The 23,903-nt window shown below is 39.0% G+C and overlaps 1 protein-coding gene across 3 annotated transcripts in view; it reads left to right on the forward strand.

The window, feature by feature from the left end:
* FRMD6 (FERM domain containing 6) overlaps positions 1-23,903 on the forward strand; it is an 84,438-nt gene that overhangs the window by 22,505 nt on the left and 38,030 nt on the right. For all 3 annotated transcript variants that reach the window (XM_055537635.1, XM_055537636.1, XM_055537638.1), the window contains exon 2: positions 21,804-22,048. In XM_055537635.1, the coding sequence (XP_055393610.1) occupies positions 21,950-22,048 (99 nt within the window). In that variant the 5' untranslated portion in view covers positions 21,804-21,949. The remainder of the gene's footprint in view (positions 1-21,803; positions 22,049-23,903) is intronic.

Genomic DNA, 23,903 nt, shown 5'->3' on the forward strand with positions numbered 1-23,903 from the left:
CCTTCAGAATGGACTGGTTGGATCTCCTTGCAGTCCAAGGGACTTCTCCAACACCACAGTTCAAAAGCATCAATTCTTCGGTGCTCAGCCTTCTTCACAGTCCAACTCTCACATCCATACATGCTATTAGGATAGTATAATATGCATATCTGAGGTTATTGATATTTCTTCTGGCAGTCTTGATTCCAGCTTTTGATTCATCCAGCCTGGCATTTCATATGATGTGCTCTGCATATAAGTTAAATAAGCAGGATGACAATATACAGCCTTGAAGTACTCCTTTCCCAGTTTTGAACCAGTCCATGTCTGGTTCTAACTTGTTTCTTGACCTGCATACAGGTCTCTTAGGAGGTAGATAAGGTGGTCTGGTATTCCCATCTCTTGAAGAATTTTCCAGTTTTTTGTGGTCCACACAGTCAGAGGCTTTAGTATAGTCAGTGAAGCAGAAGTAGATGTTTTTCTGGAATTCCCTTGCTTTTTCTGTGATCCAACGGATGCTGGCAATTTGATCTCTGGTTCCTCTGTGCATATATGTGCTCGGTCACGTCCTACTCTTTGCAACCTCATGGACTATAGCTCACCAAGCTCCTTTTTCCATGGGATTTCTTAGGAAAGAATACTGGAGTGGGTTGCCATTTCCTTCACCAGGGATCATCCCAACCTAGGGATCAAACTTGCGTCTCTTGCCTTGGCAGGCATATTCATTACCACTGTGCCACTTTGGAAGCCCTTTGTAAATTCAGGTTGTACATCTGGAAGTTCTTTGTTCACATACTGTTGGTTTGAGCAGTTTCTTGCTGGCCTGTGAAAATGAGAGGAATTGAATGGTCATTTGAACATTCTTTGGCATTGCCCTTCTTGGAAATTGGAATAAAAACTCACCTTTTTCAGTCCTGTGGCCATTGCTAGAGGTGGGTGGGACATGTTTTTAAAGTTTAGATTGTTGGTCTCTGGTAACTGAAATGGTACTGAAATCTTTGTTAGAAATGATGTCTTTTAATGTGTCAGAGATGAATCCCTATATGACAATAGCAGTGGTAAATATTTTATAAAACTATAATAAATCTAGAAAAGACATATATATATATTGCATATATATATATGTATATTCTGCATATATCTAGAAAAGACAAAAACTAGTTTAAAAAGATACGAGCACCCAAGTGTTCATAGCAGCACTATTTACAATAGCCAAGACATGGAAGCAACCTAAGTGTCGAATGGACGTGTCCAATTAATGGATAAAGAAGATGTGGTGTGTACACACACAGAGACAGACACACATACACAATGGAATATTAGTAAACTATGCAAAGAATGAAATAATGCCTTTTCTAACATATGGATGGACCTGGAGATGATCATACTAAGTGAAGTCAGTCAGGCAGAGAAAGATAAACATTATGTGCTCTTATATGTGGAATCTACAAATTAGTACAGATGAATTTACTTACAAAGCAGAAATGAATTCACGGACATAGAAAACAAAGCCATGGTTACCAAAGGAAAAGGGGAGGGATAAATTAAGAGTCTGGGATTAATAGATACACACTACTATACATAAAATAGACAAATAACAAAGGTTTACTCTATAGCAATGAGAACTATATTCAATATCTTATAATAACTTAGAAAAGAACCTGAAAAATAATATATATGTAAGTTTATGTATGTTTAAATATGTATTTAAATATATATGTATAAATAACTGAATTACTTTGCTCTACACCGGCAACTATTACAATATGGTAAATTAGCTATACTTCAGTCTAAAAAAGGAAGCCATGTGTAAAACAAACATTTATCATTTCTCTTAAGGGTCTTTCAAACTGTAAATCAGAGTTCTAAGAAGGGTTTTTTTATGATTAAAATAATCATTGTTTTTCTTTGACTTTTTAAATTGATATTTTCAGGTGTTTTTATGTATTTGTGTGACAGTTTGTTTCTAACTTACATAGTTATGGTAAAACCCCCAAAGGAATGTTAAATTAAGACTTCTGTAGCACTATAGAGCCTCATTAGAATGTCCAGAGGAATCTTTTACTTTGAAGTCTATAGACTTTGCTTTTGATCTTTTACTGTAGAGTGTGCCTGGCCCTGTGAGTCTCATCTCACACCATTCTGCACGTTCAACACATGCATAGTATGTGTGCGAGTGTGAGGGTGTGTCCAGGTAATACTGCTCATTTGGGTGTGCTCAGCCGAAATAATTTTGGCCCATAATTTATATGTATAAGTGTAAAATTGGGTTCTTGGCATTTCAAAGTCTTTTTCTGGCTTTGTAAAAAATTTTTTTGACATATAAAATTCTACAACTAGTAGGATTAAAGGCAGGTTTTGCTAGCATTTGGATATGTTTACTTGAGTGAATCATTTTAGCATGTTTCTTAACTTTTTACTCAAATGTATAAAATATGAGCTCTCTGAAAAGAGACTAGTTTAAATTGTTTCTTTCCCATGAGAGTTTTTGCTAGAACTCAGAGAAGAAAAACTCTGGAAGGAAAAGCACACCAGCTGCCTAAACCTACTGGTATCATCTTGGCCCAGTCATTCTCTTGAAGTGTGTTTCTTAACCTATAAAGTTAAGGAGTTGGACTGCTGCTTCTAAGTCATTTCAGTCGTGTCCGACTCTGTGCAACTCCATAGACGGCAGCCCACCAGGCTTCCCCGTCCCTGGGATTCTCCAGGCAAGAACACTGGAGTGGGTTGTCATTTCCTTCTCCAATGCATGAAAGTGAAAAGTGAAAGTGAAGTCGCTCGGTCGTGTCCAACTCTTAGCGACCCCATGGACTGCAGCCTACCAGGCTCCTCCGTTCATGGATTTTCCAAGCAAGAGTACTGGAGTTGGACTAGGCCATCTTTAAGATCTGATTCATTGGTAAGATTTTCATTTGGTTGCACTTTATTGCATTACTTTTTCATTTAGTTGTAGAAGCCCATGCACAACCATTACTGACGTAAAAACACACAACATGAGAGTTGTGAGTTTGTCAGTTTAAGTTTTATTCTCACTGAGAAATGTATAACCCAGGAAATAGCCATTCAGTAGCTCTGAGTAAACTGTTCTGAAGAGGCAGGAGAGGAGCCAATATATATGAATTTGGGGGCTAGGAAATACAGATAGTCAAGCATATATCTTGGTAAAACATTACTACTAATCACAAAGAACAGATATCACAAGTTAATGATTTTAGTGCCTTTGTAAGAAGATACAAGAATCTGGGGTCATTGAAATTCTTCCCGAGATATGCAGCTAACTCTCTATGAGTTTGTTTATCTAAAACAGGGAATGCCTCCTTCTGTTTTTTCATCCTAAATTCCTTTCAGGATGCATTGTTGGCTGGTGACTACCTGAGTTCTGACTTAACTCTTGTATAACTTGTTGTTACATATCTTTTTAAAATTTAATCAGTAGTATGTGGTTATTCACAGCATTTTAACATCAGTACCTCTGACTTATTTAACTTTGCTAAATTGTGAAATGTACATAGTAGAGTGCATTTTAAGCAGTAATAGTTATGAAAGAACACCATTGTATTTACTTCTAAGCTTAAGAAAAAGACTTTCTGTAGCACCTTGCAGTCCCTGCCCGTTTCTGAAGACATTCCCTACCCTAGCCTCTTACATCCCTCAGGACCACTATTGCAATTTTAAAGTTAATTGTTCCTTTGCCTTTCTTTATAGTCTTACCATACAAACACACACACACGTATTCCTAAATGAATCATTGATTGTCTGTTTTTGAACTTTCTCTTCATAGAAAAGTATCATAGCATATACAGTCTTTTGCAAGTTGGCTTTTTTTGTTCAGCACTGTTTTGGGGATTCGTACTTGCTAATGTATAGCTGTAGTTCACTGTTTGCTGCTGAATTGTTTTTGTGTACTGTACTTTTTATTTTCCTATTCTGCCAATGGACTTTTACATTTCCAGTTTGTATGTTTACTTCGTTGTTGTTATTAAGAACCATTTCATGACATGTAACATCATTTCGCAGTGTTATAAGAAAGCTAGCAACTTCTCAAATACTTAATTCATTCTTTAAACATCTCAACCAGATAATGAGAATTTCACATCAAAATTATTATCTAGAAAACTGCAGTTCCTGTATCAGAGGGAATTGAGTGCAAGTCCCATGAATGAAGGAATCAAAGATTTCATTGTGGAAATTAGAAGCAGATGCTTCTAAGTTGGGGGATTTTCCCTGAGAACAGCACTTTTTGTTGGCTGTGTCATGCTAAAAATTCATCTTGGTTGAAAGGAATTTTTGCGCCTGGTTGCTAAACCTGATACGACTTTTGAATACAGATGACTATGAAAAAATAAAGTTTATGTGGTTTGAAATTCATGAATTTTCACCGTTGCCTTTTTTCTTCTTGTTGGTTGCTTATCTAGCATCTCCCCTCATTTCCCAACTTCCCAAAGGTACCCGTGTTTTTGTTTTGATGTCCACGCACTTCAGGGGAAGTTGCTCCCGCCTCTGGCTCTGGAAGTGGGCCTTTGGAGGCCTCAGCTAATCTGCGGAGTCCATGCCCCTCTGTCCAGTGATAGAGAGCTTGTAACCCAAGACATCCAGTCAGATTGAGTATCAGTACTCTTGTTTGCCTCTGCATTCTGGTTGATTAAGCTACTCTGAGAGATGCCAGCCTTAAAGTGGAGTTATTCCAAGGTACCAAGAAGAAACTAGGTCCTGGATGACATATCAAGCTACCATATCAAACCACCCACAAGCTTACGCATCCTACTTCTAAGCTTTAAGTTACTTTAGTTTTTATAAATTCCCCTTATGTCATTTAACTAGTTTAAATATCAGTAGGTAACTCTCATATAGGGCTTGGCATATGCCTTATAGCATCCTTTAAGGTAGATACAGTTATTATTTCGATTCTACAGATATGGAAGCTGAGATGTAGAGAGGTGAAGGGACTGGTCCAAGATCATACAGCTAATAAATAGTCCAACCCAGGCAGTGTGGCTCCAGAGTCCAAGTGCAATTTAGGTATCTTGGATACTTGCAACTTGGTGCATCCCACCCGATGTATCTTTATGTATGTTTGCTTTCACACAAGTTGGCTTACCCTGATACACATGGAGACTTTCCCCCAAACTACTCTGTTGACAGTACTGACATTATGTTTTTTCGCTAAATTTAAAGACAAGAAAAAAAAAGGTGCCCCCTTTCACCTGTAACTAACATAGAGAAAATATTCAAGAAGCTGTAACCAGTATTGACACCCTTTGCTGGGGTGGGTTCTTCTTAAAGAACCTAATTTTTATCTTAATTGCTAGGGAATTCATTCACATTTTTGGTGAATTTCTAAATAATTTACTCAACACAACTCAGTAGTATAATAGTGTTAGTCACTTAATCGTGCCCAACTCTTTGCGACCCCAGGGACTGTAACCCACCAGGCTCCTCTGTCCATGGGGTTCTCCAGGCAAGAATACTGGAGTGGGTTGCCATTCCCTTCTCCAGGGGATCTTCCTGACCCAGGGATCGAACTTGAGCCTCCTGCATTACAGGCAGATTCTTCACCGTCTGAGCCACCAGGGAAGGGCACCTTTCCTGGGTGCTTATTACAGACCCAGGACTACCATAGGCATTAGAAACCTAGAGATGCTAGCAGATTCTCCCAGTACTCTTTGGGGAGACAGACTCACCAGCAAGCACAGAGGTGATTAGAAATGCAGGAGAAACACTCCTCAGCTGCCTGCCGATGTGGAGACGTGCTTTGCAGACCTGTGTCTTGAGTTTTCCAGGGAGAACGAAAATGCTTTGCTTTTGTTCTTTTGGAGGTGGGTGAAATAATAGGCAAGGAAACACCGTGGTCAAAAGCATGGAAATAAGAGAGCAAGACTTGCTCAGGGAACCATAAGGAAAGAATTTTGACAGTATACAACTTGAGCGGTCACACTGGGGAAGAGGGGGGCCTGATGATGGAAGATGGCTGTGCCTCAGAGTTCAGATGCTGTCCTGTGGAGCTGCTGCGGCGCCGAAGTATGTGAGCTGGGTGTGATGTGCAAGTACAGTTTCATGAGGTTCACTCTGGCAGCTTTGCGGGGGTGATAGATTTAAAGAAAGAGACAAGACGTTTGGAAATCTAGATTAGAACACAGTGAGGAGGTATGGCAGAGGAGGTAACATGACTAGAATGAGAGTAGGCAGAAGGAAGGTCTTTTTTTTTCTTTTCTTACTAGGTTTATTTTTTAAATGTATGTATAATCTATCCCAGTGTTTCAACCATTAAGGATTACTTGTTATCCTTCCTCTCTCCCACCTTCCTGGGCTTTAGGTTTGGAAAAACTGTCTATCAAAGTAAATTTCAGTCATTTGTTTTCTTTCTTTTTTTTTTAATCTGGCAGGTAAAACTAATTGTGCTGTCAAAATAAGCACTTAAAATGATATTAGGTTGATGCAAAAGTAATTGTGGTTTTGCACTGTTGAACTTTGCCATATGATATTGGAATAGATTCTTAAATACATGTGGTTATGTTATACATCATGTGAATGCACATTTCTTGCTTTATGTTTTTTTGCTAATGACTTATTACTTGCTGTTTGTATTCTATTAGACTATATAAATGATGTTAGACAAAAAACAAATTCAAGCAGTTTTTTTATTCAGCTTCAAGCTGGGTTGTAAAGCAGCAGAGACAACTCGCAACAACAACACATTTGGCCCAGAAACTGCTAATGAATGTACAATGCAGTGTGGTGGTTCAAGAAGTTTTGCGAGGGAGATGAGAGCCTTGAAGATGAGGAGCACAATGGCCAGCCATTGGAAAGTAACAGCAACCAACTGAGAGCCATCATTGAAGCTAATCCTCTTACAACTACTGAGAAGTTGCCAAAGAATTCAATGTTGACTATCCTACAGTCGTTTGGCATTTGAAGCAAATTGGAAAGATGAAAAAGCTCAATAAGTACTGCCTCCTGACCTGACCAAAAAAAAAGGTCGTTTTGGAGTCTCTTATTCTATGAAACAACAAACCATTTCTTGATTGAACTGTGATGTGCAATGAAAAGTGGATTTTATATGACAACTGGCAACCATCAGCTCAGTGGTTAGGCCGAGTAGAAGCTCCACAGCACTTCCCAAAGCCAATCTTGTACCCAAAAACGGTCATGGTCACTGGTAGTCTGCTGCCAGTCTGATCCACTACAGCTTTCTGAATCCCGGTGAAACGATCACATCTGAGAAACATGCTCAGCAGATTGATGTGATGCACGGAAAACTGCAACACCTGCAGCTGGTCAACAAGAAGGACCCGGTTCTTCTGCGTGACAGTGCTGAACCACACGCCACACGACCAACACTTCAAAAGTTGAACGAATTGGGCTACAAAGTTTTGCCTCATCTACCATATTCACCTGACCTCTCGCCAACTGATACCACTTCTTCAAGCATCTCAACAACTTTTTGCAGGGAAAACGCTTCCATAACCAGCAGGAGGCAGAAAATGCTTTCCAAGAGTTCACTGAATCCTGAAGTATGGATTTTTATGCTTTAGGAATAAACAAACCTATTTCTCCCTGGCAAAAAAAAATGTGTTGTTTGTAATGGTTCCTATTTTGATTAATAAAGATGTGTTTGAGCCTAGTTATAATGATTTAAAATTCCTTGTTCAAAACCACAATTACTTTTGTACCAACCTAATAATAAAGTTACTTAAATGAATGATCTTTTAATTTCCCTTGAGATATCACCATGGGTACATATGCCAATTTTATTAGACTTTTAAAAATATTTAAAATAACTCTAAAGATCTGCATTACTTCTTTTATGAACTCCGGAGGGAAGCCATTGTAATTATTGATTAAAAGAATTATGCTTATAACTGTTCTGTTTAGGGAGAGTATACCAGAATGGTGCTTTGCAGAAATATGTTTTTAATCTCATGTGTTTTTAAAAAAGTGGGAGTTTCATTTCCCCTAACATCACTGTTACCATTGTCCTTTGCTTTGCCTCTGTAATTGAATGGATAAAATGAGTATGGTCATAGCAAAAAATAATGCTAAAGAAGGAGAAATTCAAAAGCCTAGGGTTCTGAATACCACAGAGCACAACTTTGAAAAAAACGACCCACTGTGTGATGTTCCCATGACTCAGAAGCCCCTCAGGGTACTGAAGAAAGTGTCTTATGATGAGTTTTCCATGACCTGATTTCATCCATCAGGCCTTGCAGGGAGCAGAGGCTTGTCTCCTACCTCCCCTCCCCACCCAGGGTCTTAACTGTGTTGTTCTCCACCCTTAATTCTTTCTTGTCTCTACTGGATACGAATCATTTCCCCTCCCTCCATGAAATTGGCCTAAATGCTGCACTTCCCTCAGTTCTCAGCCATTTCTCAAATCCCACAATCTTTATTTTACTGCTCAGTTTAGCATTTAACTTAAAATACAATTGTATTTCTCTCTATTGTTTCTACTCTGTTTAATTTCAACACTTCAAAGAGATTATAAAGTCTCTAAAGGCCAGAGTTTAGAAATGGTGTGAGAGACAAAAAGTTGTAAACTTTAATGAAGTGCTTTGGACTCAAATCCAGTTGGATTATGTTTGTTCGTTGACTGACTGCTTGTGATACTTGTCATCTTTTTTTTTTTCTAAGTTCTTTATTCCTGAAAGTTCTGTTCTATAAACAGAACTATATATGTAGTGAAACAGGGTAATTTTCGGCTGTAGTTGGTATTTGTGATTTGAGGGGATTGTGCTCAGTAAATGCAGTTTTTTATTATTGATACTACTTTAGATATACCATAATTTACTAATCCATTGCTGTTGTTAGACTATTTAGATTTTTTTCCCAGTTTGTACCCTGATAGATAATGGTTCCCTGAGTGCTTTTGATCAAGTGTGGTGCTTTGGTTCAATTATTTCCTTCTTATACATTTTTCAAGTTGGCTTACTGGATCGAAGGGTAGGAACATTTTTATGCTTCTTACTACAAACTCATGCTGGTTGCAGTAATTTACAGTGCTAACGGCAGCTTATGAATACATGATTTTACTTATTTTTTTTCCTTATTGCAATCCAAGGCTTCTTTGCCTGTCTTGCCTATATTCTCCCTTTTCTATAGCCAAAGACTAGCCATATAATTTTATTCAGTAAAGTATGATGAGCGGTACTTGGCACCAATTCACATCTACTTCAATTGGAAGGTTCTTTCCATTCCCAGCCCCAAGATACAGCAAATCTCATTGGTTAAATACAAAAATGAAATAATCTATTACCTACTAATAGGAGAGAAATACTGTTTTTTGTAGAACTCAAGATATGATTAATGACAGCATAGATAATGACCAACACATATTACCAAAAAGCAATTATTCCACTTGTTTTCCATAATAGGAAATCAGGAATGTTACCTCATAGTAAATGAGTAACCCAATTAATAATGTCCACAACAGTTCCATTTCAGAAGTGAGAAAAATTGACATGAAGAAGTAAAGAGTCTTGTCCAGGGGCAGTGGCAGGTGTCAGGGCTGGCATCCAGATTGGAGCACTCAGGCTCCAGGGGCCAAGCTTAAGCAGCACATTATATTGCTTCTTTCCTAACCTAAACTTTCCATTGATTCAATAAATATTTTCAAATGTAGTTATTGCTTGTATTATATATACATATTTACATACACATGCTATTTATGTAAAAATAATATGGTTTCCCAGGTGGCTCAGTGGTAAAGAATCAGCCTGCCAAACAGGAGAAGCAAAAGATATGGGTTTGATTCTGGATCAGGAAGATCCCCTGGAGAAGGAAAGGGCAAACCACTCTGGTGTTCTTGCCTGAGAAAGTCCCATGGACAGAGGAGCCTTGAGGGCTACAGATCATGGGGTAACAAAAAGTTGAATACAACTTAGTGACTAAAAAAGAAATATGTATACTTACATATTTAAAATAGATACATACATGTGTTTACATATTTTCACACCTTACATACAATAACTGTATATTACACTAACTGCATTTCATACACAGCTACTTATATAGTGTGTTGTTTTTGTTGTTCAGTCTCTAAGTCATGTCCTTCTCTTTGCGACCCCATGAACTGCAGAAGGCAAGACTTCTCTGTCCTTCACGATCTCCCAGGGTTTGCCCAAACTCAGGTCCATTGATTTGATGATGCCATCCAACCATCTTGTCCTCTGTCATCCCTTTCTCCTCCTGTCTTCAATCTTTCCCAGCATTAGGGTCTTTTCCAGTGAGTCAGTTCTTTGCATCAGGTGGCCAGAGTTGTGGACCTTCAGCTTCAGCCTCAGTCCTTCCAATGAATATTAAGGGTTGATTTCCTTTAGTATTGACTGGTTGGATCTCCTTGCAGTCCAAAGGACTCTCAAGAGTCTCCAACATCACAGTACAAAAGCATCAGTTCTTCGGTGCTCAGCTTTCTTTATGATCCAACTCTCACATCCATACATGACTGCTGGAAACATCATAGCTTTGACTAGACGGACCTTTGTTGGCAAAGTAATGTCTCTGCTTTTTAATATGCTGTCTAGGCTGGTCACAGCTTTTCTTCCAAGGAGCAAATGTCTTTTAATTTCATGGCTGCAGTCACCAACTGCAGTGATTTTGGAGCCCAAGAAAATCAAGTCTGACCTTGTTTCCATTGTTTGCCCATCTATTTCCCATGAAGTGATGGGACCAGATGCCATGATCTTAGTTTTCTGAATCTTGAGTTTTAAGCCAGCTTTTTCAGTGTCCTCTTTCACTTTCATCAAGAGGTTCTTTAAAAACACATAGTGGTCTTTAATAAGAGAGGACTATTCACCCACACGTTAGTATTCAAGATGAGATATTCTTTTGTTGCTGAAAATTATTATCATGAATTAATTGTCCTGTATACTCGGTCTGCCTTAAATGAATGTGTGCATTATACCCATAAAGCACTTGCTCTATGTAGTGCTCTTAGAGAGTGGTGGTATCTGAACAGCAACTCAGTCACCTAAACTTTTCATTTATTCAGATCTGTTATTCCACCTTTTGTCTTTTCTACTAATGGTGAATATTCTCCTTTGTTTTAGAATCGAGAAAAACTTTAAAACTTAGGCCAATGTCTTTTTCAAGTAAATATTGGTACAGGTAACCAGTAATAGTAGGCATTCAGTGAATTAATGAATGAATATTATCAAGCAGTAAATCAGCTTGATTGAATGGGCTGTATTAGAAAAGACTAATTTAGTTGCAAGGGGCAGAATTAGCTGAAGAGAAAGGATAGTTTATTAGCTTTACATATGGGATTTCCTTGGGATAGTTTGTGGCTTCAGACATAGCTAGACATAGAAGTTCAAATGATGTAATCAGAATGCTTTCTGAGCTTCTCTTTCCTCTGTGATGACTTTCTTCTTCAGGAAAGTTCTTACCACACAAAGATAATTGCCAGTAGCTCTTCGGTCATATCATTCTCACAAACAGCAATCCAGAAGGAGGTGCAGCCTTCTGCATGTGTATTACAGATTTCATGGAGGAATTCTGGTCTTGCTTAGGTTATATATTCACCCTTTAGACCAAGCTCTGTGACTGAAGAGTGATGCAATCTGTTAGACCAGCCTTGAGTCACATCCCTGCCTAGATCATCTCTTCACTCTTCCACAGAAGAGTATACACTGTGACTGACAGCTCCCCTGGAAATACTGGGATGGAAGAGGGGTACTCCCCAGTCGAGAGACAGTACCAAACAGATGGAAACAGATGTTTTTTACATCCTGTCCTATGGTCAGCCAGCACACACTTTGAACTTATACACACATACATACATTTTCTTTTTCAATATATTAAATTTCAAAGGAGTTATCACCTTATATAATGCAGCTGTCCCATTTACAACCAACAATACACTTAACTTCCCCACCCCAAAGTAGACATTCCAAAGTTTAGCCCTGATGCTGCATCTGGCTCTAAATTTTAGATCTCTAGATGATATGTATTTTTGTCAGTCACTTGTAGACTTATCTTCTCATGAGCTGGCAACTCATGGCTGTTATTTTAGTGAGTATCCCCCCAACAACCTGATATCTAGTGCTTTATAATCATTATCTTGTTTAATCTGACCAATAATCCAAGCAGGCAAATAGTACATATTTTACTGATGAAGAGTCAGGCTCAGAGATTAGGTTCCTTGCCCAAGGTCATACAGCTCATATTGTAGATTCTAGATAGGATTTAGGTTTGACTGATTGGGGAGGTTAAGTCTATCTCCTTAATCAGTATTCTGCCCATATTGTCTCTAAACATTTGAGGCTCAGTCATATGGGAGGTGATCTTAAGCTTTTCACAGTCCCTCATTTATCTACCGGAGAAGGCAATGGCAACCCACTCCAGTACTCTTGCCTAGAGAATCCCATGGATGGAGGAGCCTGGTAGGCTGCAGTCCATGGGGTTGCGAAGAGTCGGACATGACTGAACGACTTCACTTTCGCTTTTCAGTTTCATGCATTGGAGAAGGACATGCAACCCACTCCAGTGTTCTTGTCTGGAGAATCCCAGGGACGGGGGAGCCTGGTGGGCTGCCATCTATGGGGTCACACAGAGTCAGACACAACTGAAGGGATTTAGCAGCAGCAGCATTTATCTACCAAAACAGTGGTTAGAGGTGATAAAGAGACAGCAACAGAGTATCTGATGTTCTTTCTAGAGGGTTTGGCTCTGGATAGTTGATTAATATCAGCTACTTTCTTTTTTAGGTAAAGCAGTAACTGCAAAAGAGAGCATGAAGTAGAAAATATTCAGTTTACTTACTCTTCAAATTAAGTGAGGAAAATAACTCTGTGGGTCCAGAATGACTCTTATAAGCAAATTACCTTACTTAAGAAAAAGAAGTCCTCATAATACAGAGCGTACAGACAGATTGATGCATACAGACAATTGATAATCAGGTATCATTTATTTCCAGGTCAGTTTTTATATTTCTAGGTACTGGGATTAAACTACAGGACTTTCCAACAGCGAGTACCGGTAATAATGGAAGTCTACTTACATGAGAAGTTTGGCAATACACTGAGTTAAAACTTGAAGTTTCAAGAAGGCTAAATTTCAAAACTGTTGGAGAAGGAAATGGCAACCCATTCCAGTGTTCTTGCCTGGAGAATCCCAGGGACAGGGGAGCCTGGTGGGCTGCCGTCTATGGGGTCACACAGAGTCGGACACGACTGAAATGATTTAGCATGCATGCATGCGTGAAGCTAGTGGCTGTGGAAAAATTTAAGGTTCAAGCCAGATTTCTAAGTTTGAAACTAAGTTGCTGACATTTAGTTGGAAAATGTATGTTTGGTAGGAGTTTGATTCCCTGGTAGTTCAACTGGTAAAGAATTCGCCTGCAATGCAGGAGATCCGGGTTTGATCCCTGGGTTGGGAAGATCCCCTGAAGTAGGGAATGGCAGCCCACTCCAGTATTCTTGCCTGGAAAATACCATGGACAGAGGAACCTGGTGGGCTACAGTCCATGGGGTCACAAAAGAGTCAGACATAACTGACTAACATTTTTCTTTTACTGCTTAAAAATTAACTGGATGGTAAGAACAGCCTGTTGTGACTCTATAAGGAAACTTGTTCTCAACGATTGGTTCTCAGCAATGGGTGATTTTGCCCCCAAGTTGATATTTGGCAATGTCCGGTGATATTTTGGGTTGTCAGTACTGGGAGTTGAGGGGGATTCTCCGTGTATCTAGTGGGCAGAGATCAGAGATGAACATTGAACACCCTGCAGTGCACAGGACAGCCCCTGACTACATAGAGTATTTGGCCCCATAATGTCAATAGTGCTAAGGTTAAGAACTCCTGCTGTATAATCTTCCTTGTCCAAGGACATGTGTGTAGTAAACCAGTCAAGCCACTTTTAATTAGTATATACAGAGAAGGCAATGGCACCCCACTCCAGTGCTCTTGCCTGGAAAATCCCATGGACGGAGGAGCCTGGTGGGCTGCAGTCCATGGGGTCGTGAAGAGTTAGATACGACTGAGCGACTTCACTTTCACTTTTCACTTTCATGCATTGGAGAAGGAAATGGCAACCCACTCCAGTGTTCTTGTCTGGAGAATCCCAGGGATGGGGGAGCCTAGTGGGCTGCTGTTTATGGGGTCACACAGAGTCGGACACGACTGAAGCGACTTAGCAGCAGCAGCAGCATGTACCTGCCATTGAAAATTAAACATACACACACACACACACACACATTCACACTCTCGCAGACTAGTGATCCTGCTCTAAGAAGATCTGAATAGAGGAGCTAGACCAAAATAATAATAATAACAACAGCAACAACTACAAGCAGAGGCAGAGCTTTGAGCATGAGGCAGAACTTTGAGCATGAGCTAGTCAGAAGGCCAGCTCAGATTCAAGAGAAGAGGGAAATAGATCGTACCTACCTCTTCATGAGAAGCATGGCAAAGAGTTGTCAGTTTTCTTTAATGTACCATGAGTACTTAACATCAGCATTTGGCTCAGTGGTAGAGAATCCACCTGCTGATACAGGAGAGGCAGGTTTGATCCCTGAGTCAGGAAGATCCCCTGAAGAAGGAAATGGCAACCCACTCCAGTATTCTTGCCTGGCAAATCCCATCGACAGAGGAGCCTGCAGGGCTATAGTCCATGGGGCGCAAAAGAGTCAAACATGACTCAGCGACTAAACGCGACAAGTATGTAGTCAATGTTAGCTATAGTTTTTACTGTTATTTTACCTTTTCTGAAGTGTCAGTGAGCTTTGGCACTTATTGTCCCCTCTATTTGGAAAAAAATTTCCCTGGGTTGGATGAGGGGAAGAGGGAGAGAGGGGAGGAAGGAAGAAAAAGAAGGAAAGAAGAGGAAATAAATTGCATCGTTCTCTTAATTCTTACATCTGCTCAAATATCAGAAATGCTTCCCCTGAGTACCCTGTATGAAATAGCATCCACATGACCACAGTATCTTCATCAGCTCTCTCACCTACTCTGAATTTATTTTTCTTCACAGTACATGTCACTATCTACATTATATATTGTCTGTCTCCATTAGAGTTGAATATTTGTTTTATTCATTGCTGTGTATTCAGCACTTACAACAACACCTGTCACATAGTAGCTGTATATGCTGAACGAATGAGTGAATAAATGAACAACAAAGCCATTTTGATGTCACTTTTAGGAAAACATTGAGTAAAAGACTATGTACTTTTTATTCCAAAGTGATGTTAGCCACAGTATTCATACACCTAATGCTGTCATCTGTTATGTCTTCCCACAAGTGTCCATCGGAGTCTGTGTGCTCATGGGAAGGAGGGACACAATATCATCGTCCTAAGCGTCCTGGCCCTGTTATATCCCTAACTTGATGGTGAATTCATGAGAGTAGGGGGCACATCTTCCATTGCTTTAGTGTTCTGCTTTATACCAAGTAAATACCGCAATACTGTGTATATAATTTGAGTTTCATGACTATGTAGTGATTAAATTAAAAGACAGGGCTGTCTGCCACCCAGCTTTTCAAGATACTATTTGCCTTATTTTTGTTAGGTAATAAAAATACCTTATTGACTGTTGAAATATGCCTACTAACCATGCTGATGTTATAGTACTTTTCTTATCAAATTACCACCTAACTTTTTTTAGGGTGACAGTCTCAGAATTAAGGATCTTCCATTCAAAGTGAGACTATACCTGTTGTATAAGGAGTAAATTCCTGGTGACCTAGGGTTTTTTAAATAAACTTTTTAACTTTAGAATGCTTTTAGATATACAGGACAGTGCATTTTAGATATACGGGACAGTGTTCTTCTGTACCCATGGTATCCACTTTCCCTGTTGTTAACCTCTGATAAGAGTATGAGATCGTCATCACAACTGACAAACCAACTGATTATACTGAAGGAAAGTCCAAATTTTTATTCCAAGGTGACACAGTTTTAAAGGCTATATCCAGTAGTTTCTAAAAACTGAAAATCAGTATTGAATGTCCGTACCACGTGTGAGCTTCTTGATTCTTAAAAGAAATGAAGTAACTTTATAATTAATGGGCTTATCAGGAAGTAAGGAATTTAAAATAGTGGGTTTAAAGTTTGAGTAGGGAAATTGACAAGTAATTGAAACTTGAATATTCATAAAGATGTCAAGAGAAACATTAGCAACCTCGGATATGCAGATGACACCACTCTAATGGCAGAAAGTGAAAAGAAACTAAAGAGCCACTTGATGAGGGTGAAAGAGGAGAGTGAAAAAGCTGGCTTAAAACTCAACATTCAAAAAACAAAGATCATGGCATTCAGTCCCATCACTTCATGGCAAATAGAAGGGGGAAAAGTAGACACAGTGACAGATTTTCTTTTCTTGGGTTCCAAAATCACTGTGGACAGTGATTATGCAATGAAATTAGAAGATGCTTGCTTCTTGGAAAGAAAGCTGTGACAAACCTAAATAGCATCCTAAAAAGCAAAGATAGCACTTTGCTAACAAAGGTCTGTATAGTCAAAGCTATGGTCTTTCCAAAAGTCATGTATGGGTGTGAGAGTTGGACCATAGAAAAGGCTGAGCACCAAAGAACTGATGCTTTCAAATTGTAGTGCTGAAGAAGACTCTTGAGAGTCCCTTGGACTGCAGGGAGATCAAATCAGTCAATCCTAAAGGAGATCAACCCTAAATATTCATTGGAAGTACTGATGCTAAAGCTGAAGCTCCAACACTTTGGCCACCTGATGTGAAGAGCCAACTCATTGGAAAAGATGCTGATGCTGGGAAAGATTGAAGGCAGAATGAGAAAAGGGTGGCAGAAGATGAGATGGTTAGCATCACTGACTTAACAGACATGAACTTGAGCAAACTCCTGGAGATAGTAGAGGACATGGAGGCCTGGTGTTCTGCAATCCATGGGGTCACAGAGTCAGACATGACTTAGCAACTAAACGACAGCAAAGATGGCAGGGTGGGGCTTGATCACCATATTAGCTGTTCTTTTGTTGTTTGGGAAATATGGTATTATAACATGGTTTGCTCTTCATAGATAATCTATCCCTAGATTATTGAACATAAGGGCTGCCCTGGAGTAGGAAATGTGCCCACCTGGGACTGCTTCGGGACTTAGGATACAGAAGAAGTAGCCAATGGCTCAGAGGCTAAATTCTATTGTTAAAATTGGTAAAAATTTAGTCTTAAGTCTTTCCCCTAGGACTCTCTAACTTTAAATTTTATACTGAAGCGTATTAGAGATATGGGAATTTTGCTATTTCAGTGGAACCTTTTAATCAGCTTTAATGCAGGCTTGGGTAAAGTAAATCTTAATACTGTCTTTCTTTCAGGGCTTTGCTAGTTTGCTATCCTCAAAGCAGAAAAGCAGCAATGAAGCAGCACTGCTTCTTAACTCTGCTTTTATTAAATTTTCTTTATAATCCTCTTCTAGTCCTTTTTTATACTGTACTATTGAACCATAAACAAACTAGTAAATAAAAATTGTACTCATGGAATTTTAAAATTGTTTTAATGAAGCTCTGGAAGCATCCCCATTTCAGAAGATATTTTTCCCTAGTTTGTTTTTTAAATTCTAGAAAGTAGGTCAGTAGAAATAAACCCCCTTTAATTGGTTTAATTAGAAATGGAAAATTATATGAGTAGCTCAATTTGAAGTGTTTAAATAATTTTACTGGGATTAATATCACTTAATGGTTTGAATTTAAATAAGTTGCATTTAATCATAGCTTATAATTTCTTGAAAAGATTTTAATATCATAAAAAGTGAAAGTCACTCAGTTGTGTCTGACTCTTTGTGATCCCATGGACTATACCGTCCATGGAATTCTCCAGGCCAGAATACTGGAGTGGGTAGCCTTTCCCTTCTCCAGGGGATCTTCCCAACCCAGGGATCGAACCCTGGTCTCCCACCCTGCAGGTGGCTTCTTTACCAGCTGAGCTATTAGAGAAGCCCAAGAATACTGAAGTGGGTAACCTATCCCTTCTCCAGCGGATTTTCCCAACCCAGAACTTGAACCAGGGTCTCCTGCATTGCAGGTGGATTCTTTACCAACTGAGCTATCAGGGAAACTCCTATTAAATATCTCATATTTAATATCAGAGAGGAGGCCTAAGTGTTGGAATATATCTATGCATAGGGAAAAAAGTTTGCCATGAAATATAATATTTGACTATGAAATTATTTTAGAACTGTATTTCTCACATAGTATGCCTGAGACTATTGTTCTTAGTTCAGTCGCTCAGTTGTGTCCAACTCTTCGTGACCCCATGGACTGCAGCACACCAGGCTTTCCTGTCCATCACCAACTCCCAGAGCTTATTCAAACTCATGTCCATCAAGTCAGTGATGCCATCCAACCATCTCGTCCTCTGTCATCCCCTTCCTTCCTGCCTTCAATGTTTCCCAGCATCAGGGTCTTTTCCAATGAGTCAGCTCTTCACATCAGGTGGCCAAAGTATTGGAGTTTCAGCTTCAGCATCAGTCCTTCCAATGAATATTCAGGACCAATTTCCTTTAGGATTGCCTGGTTTGATCTCCTTGCAGTCCAGGGGACTCTCAAGAGTCTTCTCCAACCACAGTTCCAAAGCATCAATTCTTGGGCACTCTGCTTTCTTTATAGTCCAACTCTCACATCCATACATGACTACTGGAAAAACCATAGCTTTGACTAGACAGACCTTTGTCGACAAAGTAATGTCTCTGCTTTTTAGTATGCCATCTAGGTTGGCCATAACTTTTCTTCCAAGGAGCAAGTGTCTTTTAATTTCATGGCTGCAGTCACCGTCTGCAGTGATTTTGGAGTCCCAAAAAAATTAAAGTCTCTCACTGTTTCCATTGTTTCCCCATCTATTTGCCATGAAGTGATGGGATCTGATGCCTTGGTCTTAGTTTTCTGAATGTTAATTTTAAGCCAGCCTTTTCATTCTCCTCTTTCACTTTCATCAAGAGGCTCTTTAGTTCTTCACTTTCTGCCATAAGTTTAGTGTCATCTGCATATCTGAGGTTATTGTTATTTCTCCCAGCAGTCTTAATTCCAGCTTGTGCTTCATCTAGTCCAGCATTTCTCATGATGTACTCTGCATATAAGTTAAATAAGCAGGGTGAAAATATACATCCTTGACATACTCCTTTCCCAATTTGGAACCAGTTCATTCTTCCATGTCTGGTTCTAACCTGTTACTTCTTGACCTGCATACAGATTTCTCAGGAGTCAGGTAAGGTGGCCTTGTATTCCCATCTCTTTAAGAATTTTCCACAGTTTGTTGTGATCCACTCAGTCAAAGGCTTTAGCTTAGTCAGTGAAGCAGAAGTAGATGTTTTCTGGAATTCCCTTGCTTTTTCTGTGATCCAACAGATGTTGGCAATTTGATCTCTGGTTCCTCTGCCTTTCGTAAATCCAGCTTGAATATCTGGAAATTCACGGTTCATGTACTGTTGAAGCCTGGCTTGGAGAATTTTGAGCATTACTTTGCTAGTGTGTGAGATGAGTGCGATTGTGTGGTAGTTTGAACATTCTTTGCCCTGCCCTTCTTTGGGATTGGAATGAAAACTGACCTTTTCCAGTCCTGTGGCCGCTGCTGAGTTTTCCAAATTTCCTGACATATTGAATGCAGGACTTTCATGCATCATCTTTTAAGATTGAAATAGCTCAGCTGGAATTCCATCACCTCCACTAGCCTTGTTTGTAGTAATGCTTCCTAAGGCCGACTTGAGTTCACACTCCAGGATGTCTGGCTCTAGTGAATGATCACACCATCATAGTTATCTGGGTCATTTATACCTTTTTTGTATAGTTCTTCTGTATATTCTTGCCACCTCTTCTTAATATTTTCTGCTTCTGTTAGGTCCATAATGTTTTTGTCCTTTATTGTGCCCATCTTTGCATGAAATATTCTCGTGGTATCTAATGTTCTTGAAGAGATCTCTAGTCTTTCCCATTCTATTATTTTCCTCTGTTTCTTTGCGTGGTTCACTTATGGCTTTCTTTGCTTTGGAATTGTTTAAAGTGTGCATTCTACAGCTGAATGGTTGGATTTGAAGTGCAGTTAGCTGTGTTCATAGAACACAGAGGCTAGCCATTCTAGCCGTCCCATACTGGAGAGAACTGCAGCACTGAGCTCTGGTGGCCCTGTAGGGTGATGTACTGGCTACAGCCTAATGTGAAACAATTGCCTTTATGCTTTAAGAAATGTAAAATACTCCTAAGGGTCTTTTGGTCTCCTTCCTAAGGAAATACTGTACATGTTTTTACTTTAGTTTTGAGTAGCTCCCTGGTGGATGCTATTTTATTTATACTTTAAAAAAAGAAATACTAGTTTACATTTACTTATGGTGCCATCTAAGAGTATATTCTCTCCTGTCTTCCTGCTGATAACAGATGGACATTGCACCTTAAACAAATAAGCCAAGATTCTGCCTTATTTATGGTGTGATTTATATGAGCAGTGATAATAGCTCTTCTATTAAAACTATATGGTTATGCTTTCTGCCTGATAAAACTAATCCATATTCCTGGAAATTCCTACATATCCTACAAATGTAGCTGTAAAGGAACAATATAAATGATTACTACTGGTTTGACAGGCAAGTTGTCTTAACATGAAAGAAAGTGAAAAAGTGAAGTCACTCAGTCGTGTCCAACTCTTTGTGACCCCATGGACTATAGCCTACCAAGCTCTTCCCTCCATGGGACTCTCCAGGCAAGAGTACTGTAGTGGGTTGCCATTTGCTTCTCCAGGGGATCTTCCCGACCCAGGGATCGAACCCTGGTCTCCTGCATTCCAGGCAGATGCTTTAACCTCTGAGCCACCAGGGAAGCCCAGAAGGTATGTCTTAACATACCTTGGTTGAATAGTGTTGTATTAGGAATAGTATATGAAATACTAGACACATTCATTAAAAGTAGAAAATATCCACCTGTGTTTTAAAATTATTCTTAAAGTCTTGCCAGTGCAGTGAGACATGAGACAAATAAAAAGTGTGGTTACTGAAAATTGGTGATTAAGTCTTTATAACTTGCAGGCAAACTTGTTTACACTGAATATCTGAGAGAATTTAAAAAGTAAAATTACATGGTTTAATAAACTAGTTAGATATGAGAAGTATCTAAAATCTACCATATAAAATAAATACAAATATTTATTATATACTATCATGTTATTTCTATGTGTTAGCTGGTTGGTGAAATAACAGAAAAATAAAGTTTGCATTGTCAGGTTAGGGAATGAGAAGAGAGGGCAGCATCATAAAAACTCAGGGAGAAAAAGGTTGTAAGGAGGACTTAAGAGCCTTAGTAAGTGTTGTACATACTGAGGTCAATCAAAGTGAATGCTATGGTTTCTCCTCGTGGTCTTGAGATCACTGGCTTCCTGTGGCAAAGCCACGCTGGTTAGAAGAAGGAAATGGAAGCCAGACCACAGTGGTTGAAGAAGGAATATAATGTAAGATCCAAGACATTTCTTTGAGTTTGATTGTAATGGAAGAAAAAAAGGAGAGGGATTGAGAATTGTGTTGTTATTGCTGTTTTGTCATTTTGTTCATTTATTCCAGAACACTTCCATATGAGACTGGAAACTTCTCAAAGGCAGGCTCTACTTTTGAAAGCCCTGCAGTACACAGTACCGCCTTGAATGTAGAGACATTCATTGGCTTTATGTTAAATTCATGACTGTGAATGTAAGTTTTAAAACACTTGGTAGTGGCCAAGTACAGAGTACATGCCCATGCGTTCTCAGTGATTAGACGAGGCGGGCCTCACTGTGAGACGTGCTGTGCCCCGTCCTGCTGCGGCTCCTCTCCCATCTGTCTATTCACCAATCTTACCATCTTCATTCACAACCTCCTTCCTTTTGGACTTTCTTTTTTTTTTTTGCAGCTATGAAACCTACGTAGTCGAATATCACGATGCTTCTCCTGTAGGGAGTGTGATGAGGAGCAGAGTTTGGCTTTGGAGTGCTCGGAACCAGAGGAATTGCCGAGGACTCGAAGCCCAGCCCTGACCACTAGAGAGCCCACAACACAATGAACAAATTGAACTTCCATAACAATAGAGTCATGCAAGACCGCCGGAGTGTGTGTATTTTCCTTCCTAATGATGAATCTCTGAACATCATCATAAATGTGAGTAGATCCTACTTTAGAAATGTTTAAATGATAATGTTCCCACCAGTGACCACATTCAAATTATGACTTGGCTAATGATGAGATCCTCACAGAATGAGACCGTTAATAATGCTGGAGAATTGGGGTATTAAGGCTGTCTACACAGGTATAAATTTGAATGATAACTTAAGTTCAGCTGTCTTTACCAAAATTCTCTTGTTTGGTAAAATTAGAGAATATCTGTTACTATATTATATATAGAAAAATAAACACTTTGCTTTTTAAAAAAACTTTTATTGAAATATAATTTTTATGGATATCCAAGTTTGCTTTTTAAATACTTTTGAGTTGTCACCTACACACATGAAATGGTAATACATAATTGCTAACTTTTTAACATGCATCTTGATCATTGTTTTGATAGTAGGCCGTAGCCTAAGTCTAGCCAATTTCAAGAATAGGCTGTGTATTTACTCACTAAACTTGCTTATGGTTCATGAGCTGGAGTTAACTCTCTTAGTTAACCTGGACATTGAGGAATATAATACATTTTCTTTTTTGTTTTTACTTTTAAAGTTGAGTTATAATTTACTTACAGCAAAGTATAGGAATATTAAGTGTGCAGCTCTGACTTTTCCCAATGTATATATCCAAGTAACCATCATTCAGCTTGAGGTATATAGATTTCTAGTGCCCCAGAAAGATCTTTTGTGATCCCTCCTAATCAATAATCTCTACCAAAAGATAATATCTATTTCCACTTCTATCACCATAGAGTAATTTTCTTATTTCTGAATTTCATGCAGCTAAAATTATGTGGTGTGCTCACTTTTATATCTGCTTATATTTTATATACTCAATATTTGGCCTGTCACAGTTATCCATGCTGTTGCATGTGACGATAATTCTTTTTTTCATTTTTATATTTCATTGTATGAGTATGCCTAATTTCTTCTCCAGCTATTATTGATGGGCATTAGGTTATTTTAAGTTTTGGAAGTATTACAAATAAAAGTTATGAACATTTTATGTGTATACACATATGTATATGGGCTTCCCAGGTTAGGGTAAGTGGTAAAGGAATCAGCCTGCCAGTGCAGGAGACATAGGAGACATGGGTTCAACCCGTGGGTCAGGAAGAAGCCCTGGAGGAGGAAATGGCAACCCACTCCAGTATTCTTGCCTGGAAAATCCCATAGACGGGGGAGCCTCACGGGCTACTGTTCATGGAGTCGTAAGAGTCGAGCATGGCTTAGCAACTGAGCACGCACACATGTATATACATGTCTGGACTTACACCTGGAAGTGGATTGTGAGTCATGATGTGTGCACGTGTTGAGCTTTGGTAGAGACTGCTGCACAGTTTTATGTGATCACAGTCATGCCTAGCATTTGTCAACCCCGCCCTGTTGTCAGCCTTCATGTTCTCTCTTTGTATTCTGTTGGAATTAAGGAAAAATTTTCTTTAGTTCATGTCTTGAGTTAGTTCTTCTTGCTACTGTATTTTTAACCCAATTGCCATATGAAAAGAAATGTTATACGGAAGCTATATGACATTTAAATAGCTCCATTAAAAATGTAGAGGAAAAGATTCTGCTTATCATAATTATTTTGGTTTCATTCTATCAGTCACCAGAGTTCCTTGATTTACTAATGTAGCCTTGTTTTTGCTTAAAGGAATTGTCTGAGTATCAAACCTGCCTACTGAGTGAATTTTATCAGTCTCTTAGGCAGAATTTCTATTGATTTAGCTCTTCTATACTTAGATTACCCAAAGTTGTTTTGGATGTGTGAAGTGATAAACTGTTATTATTCCAGCATTTGGTTTTTAAAACCTAGTTAAAATTGGCAACATTATCTCTCTTCTACAGTT

Source organism: Bubalus kerabau, chromosome 10 (assembly GCF_029407905.1).
Source record: "Bubalus kerabau isolate K-KA32 ecotype Philippines breed swamp buffalo chromosome 10, PCC_UOA_SB_1v2, whole genome shotgun sequence".
NCBI lineage: Eukaryota > Metazoa > Chordata > Mammalia > Artiodactyla > Bovidae > Bubalus > Bubalus kerabau.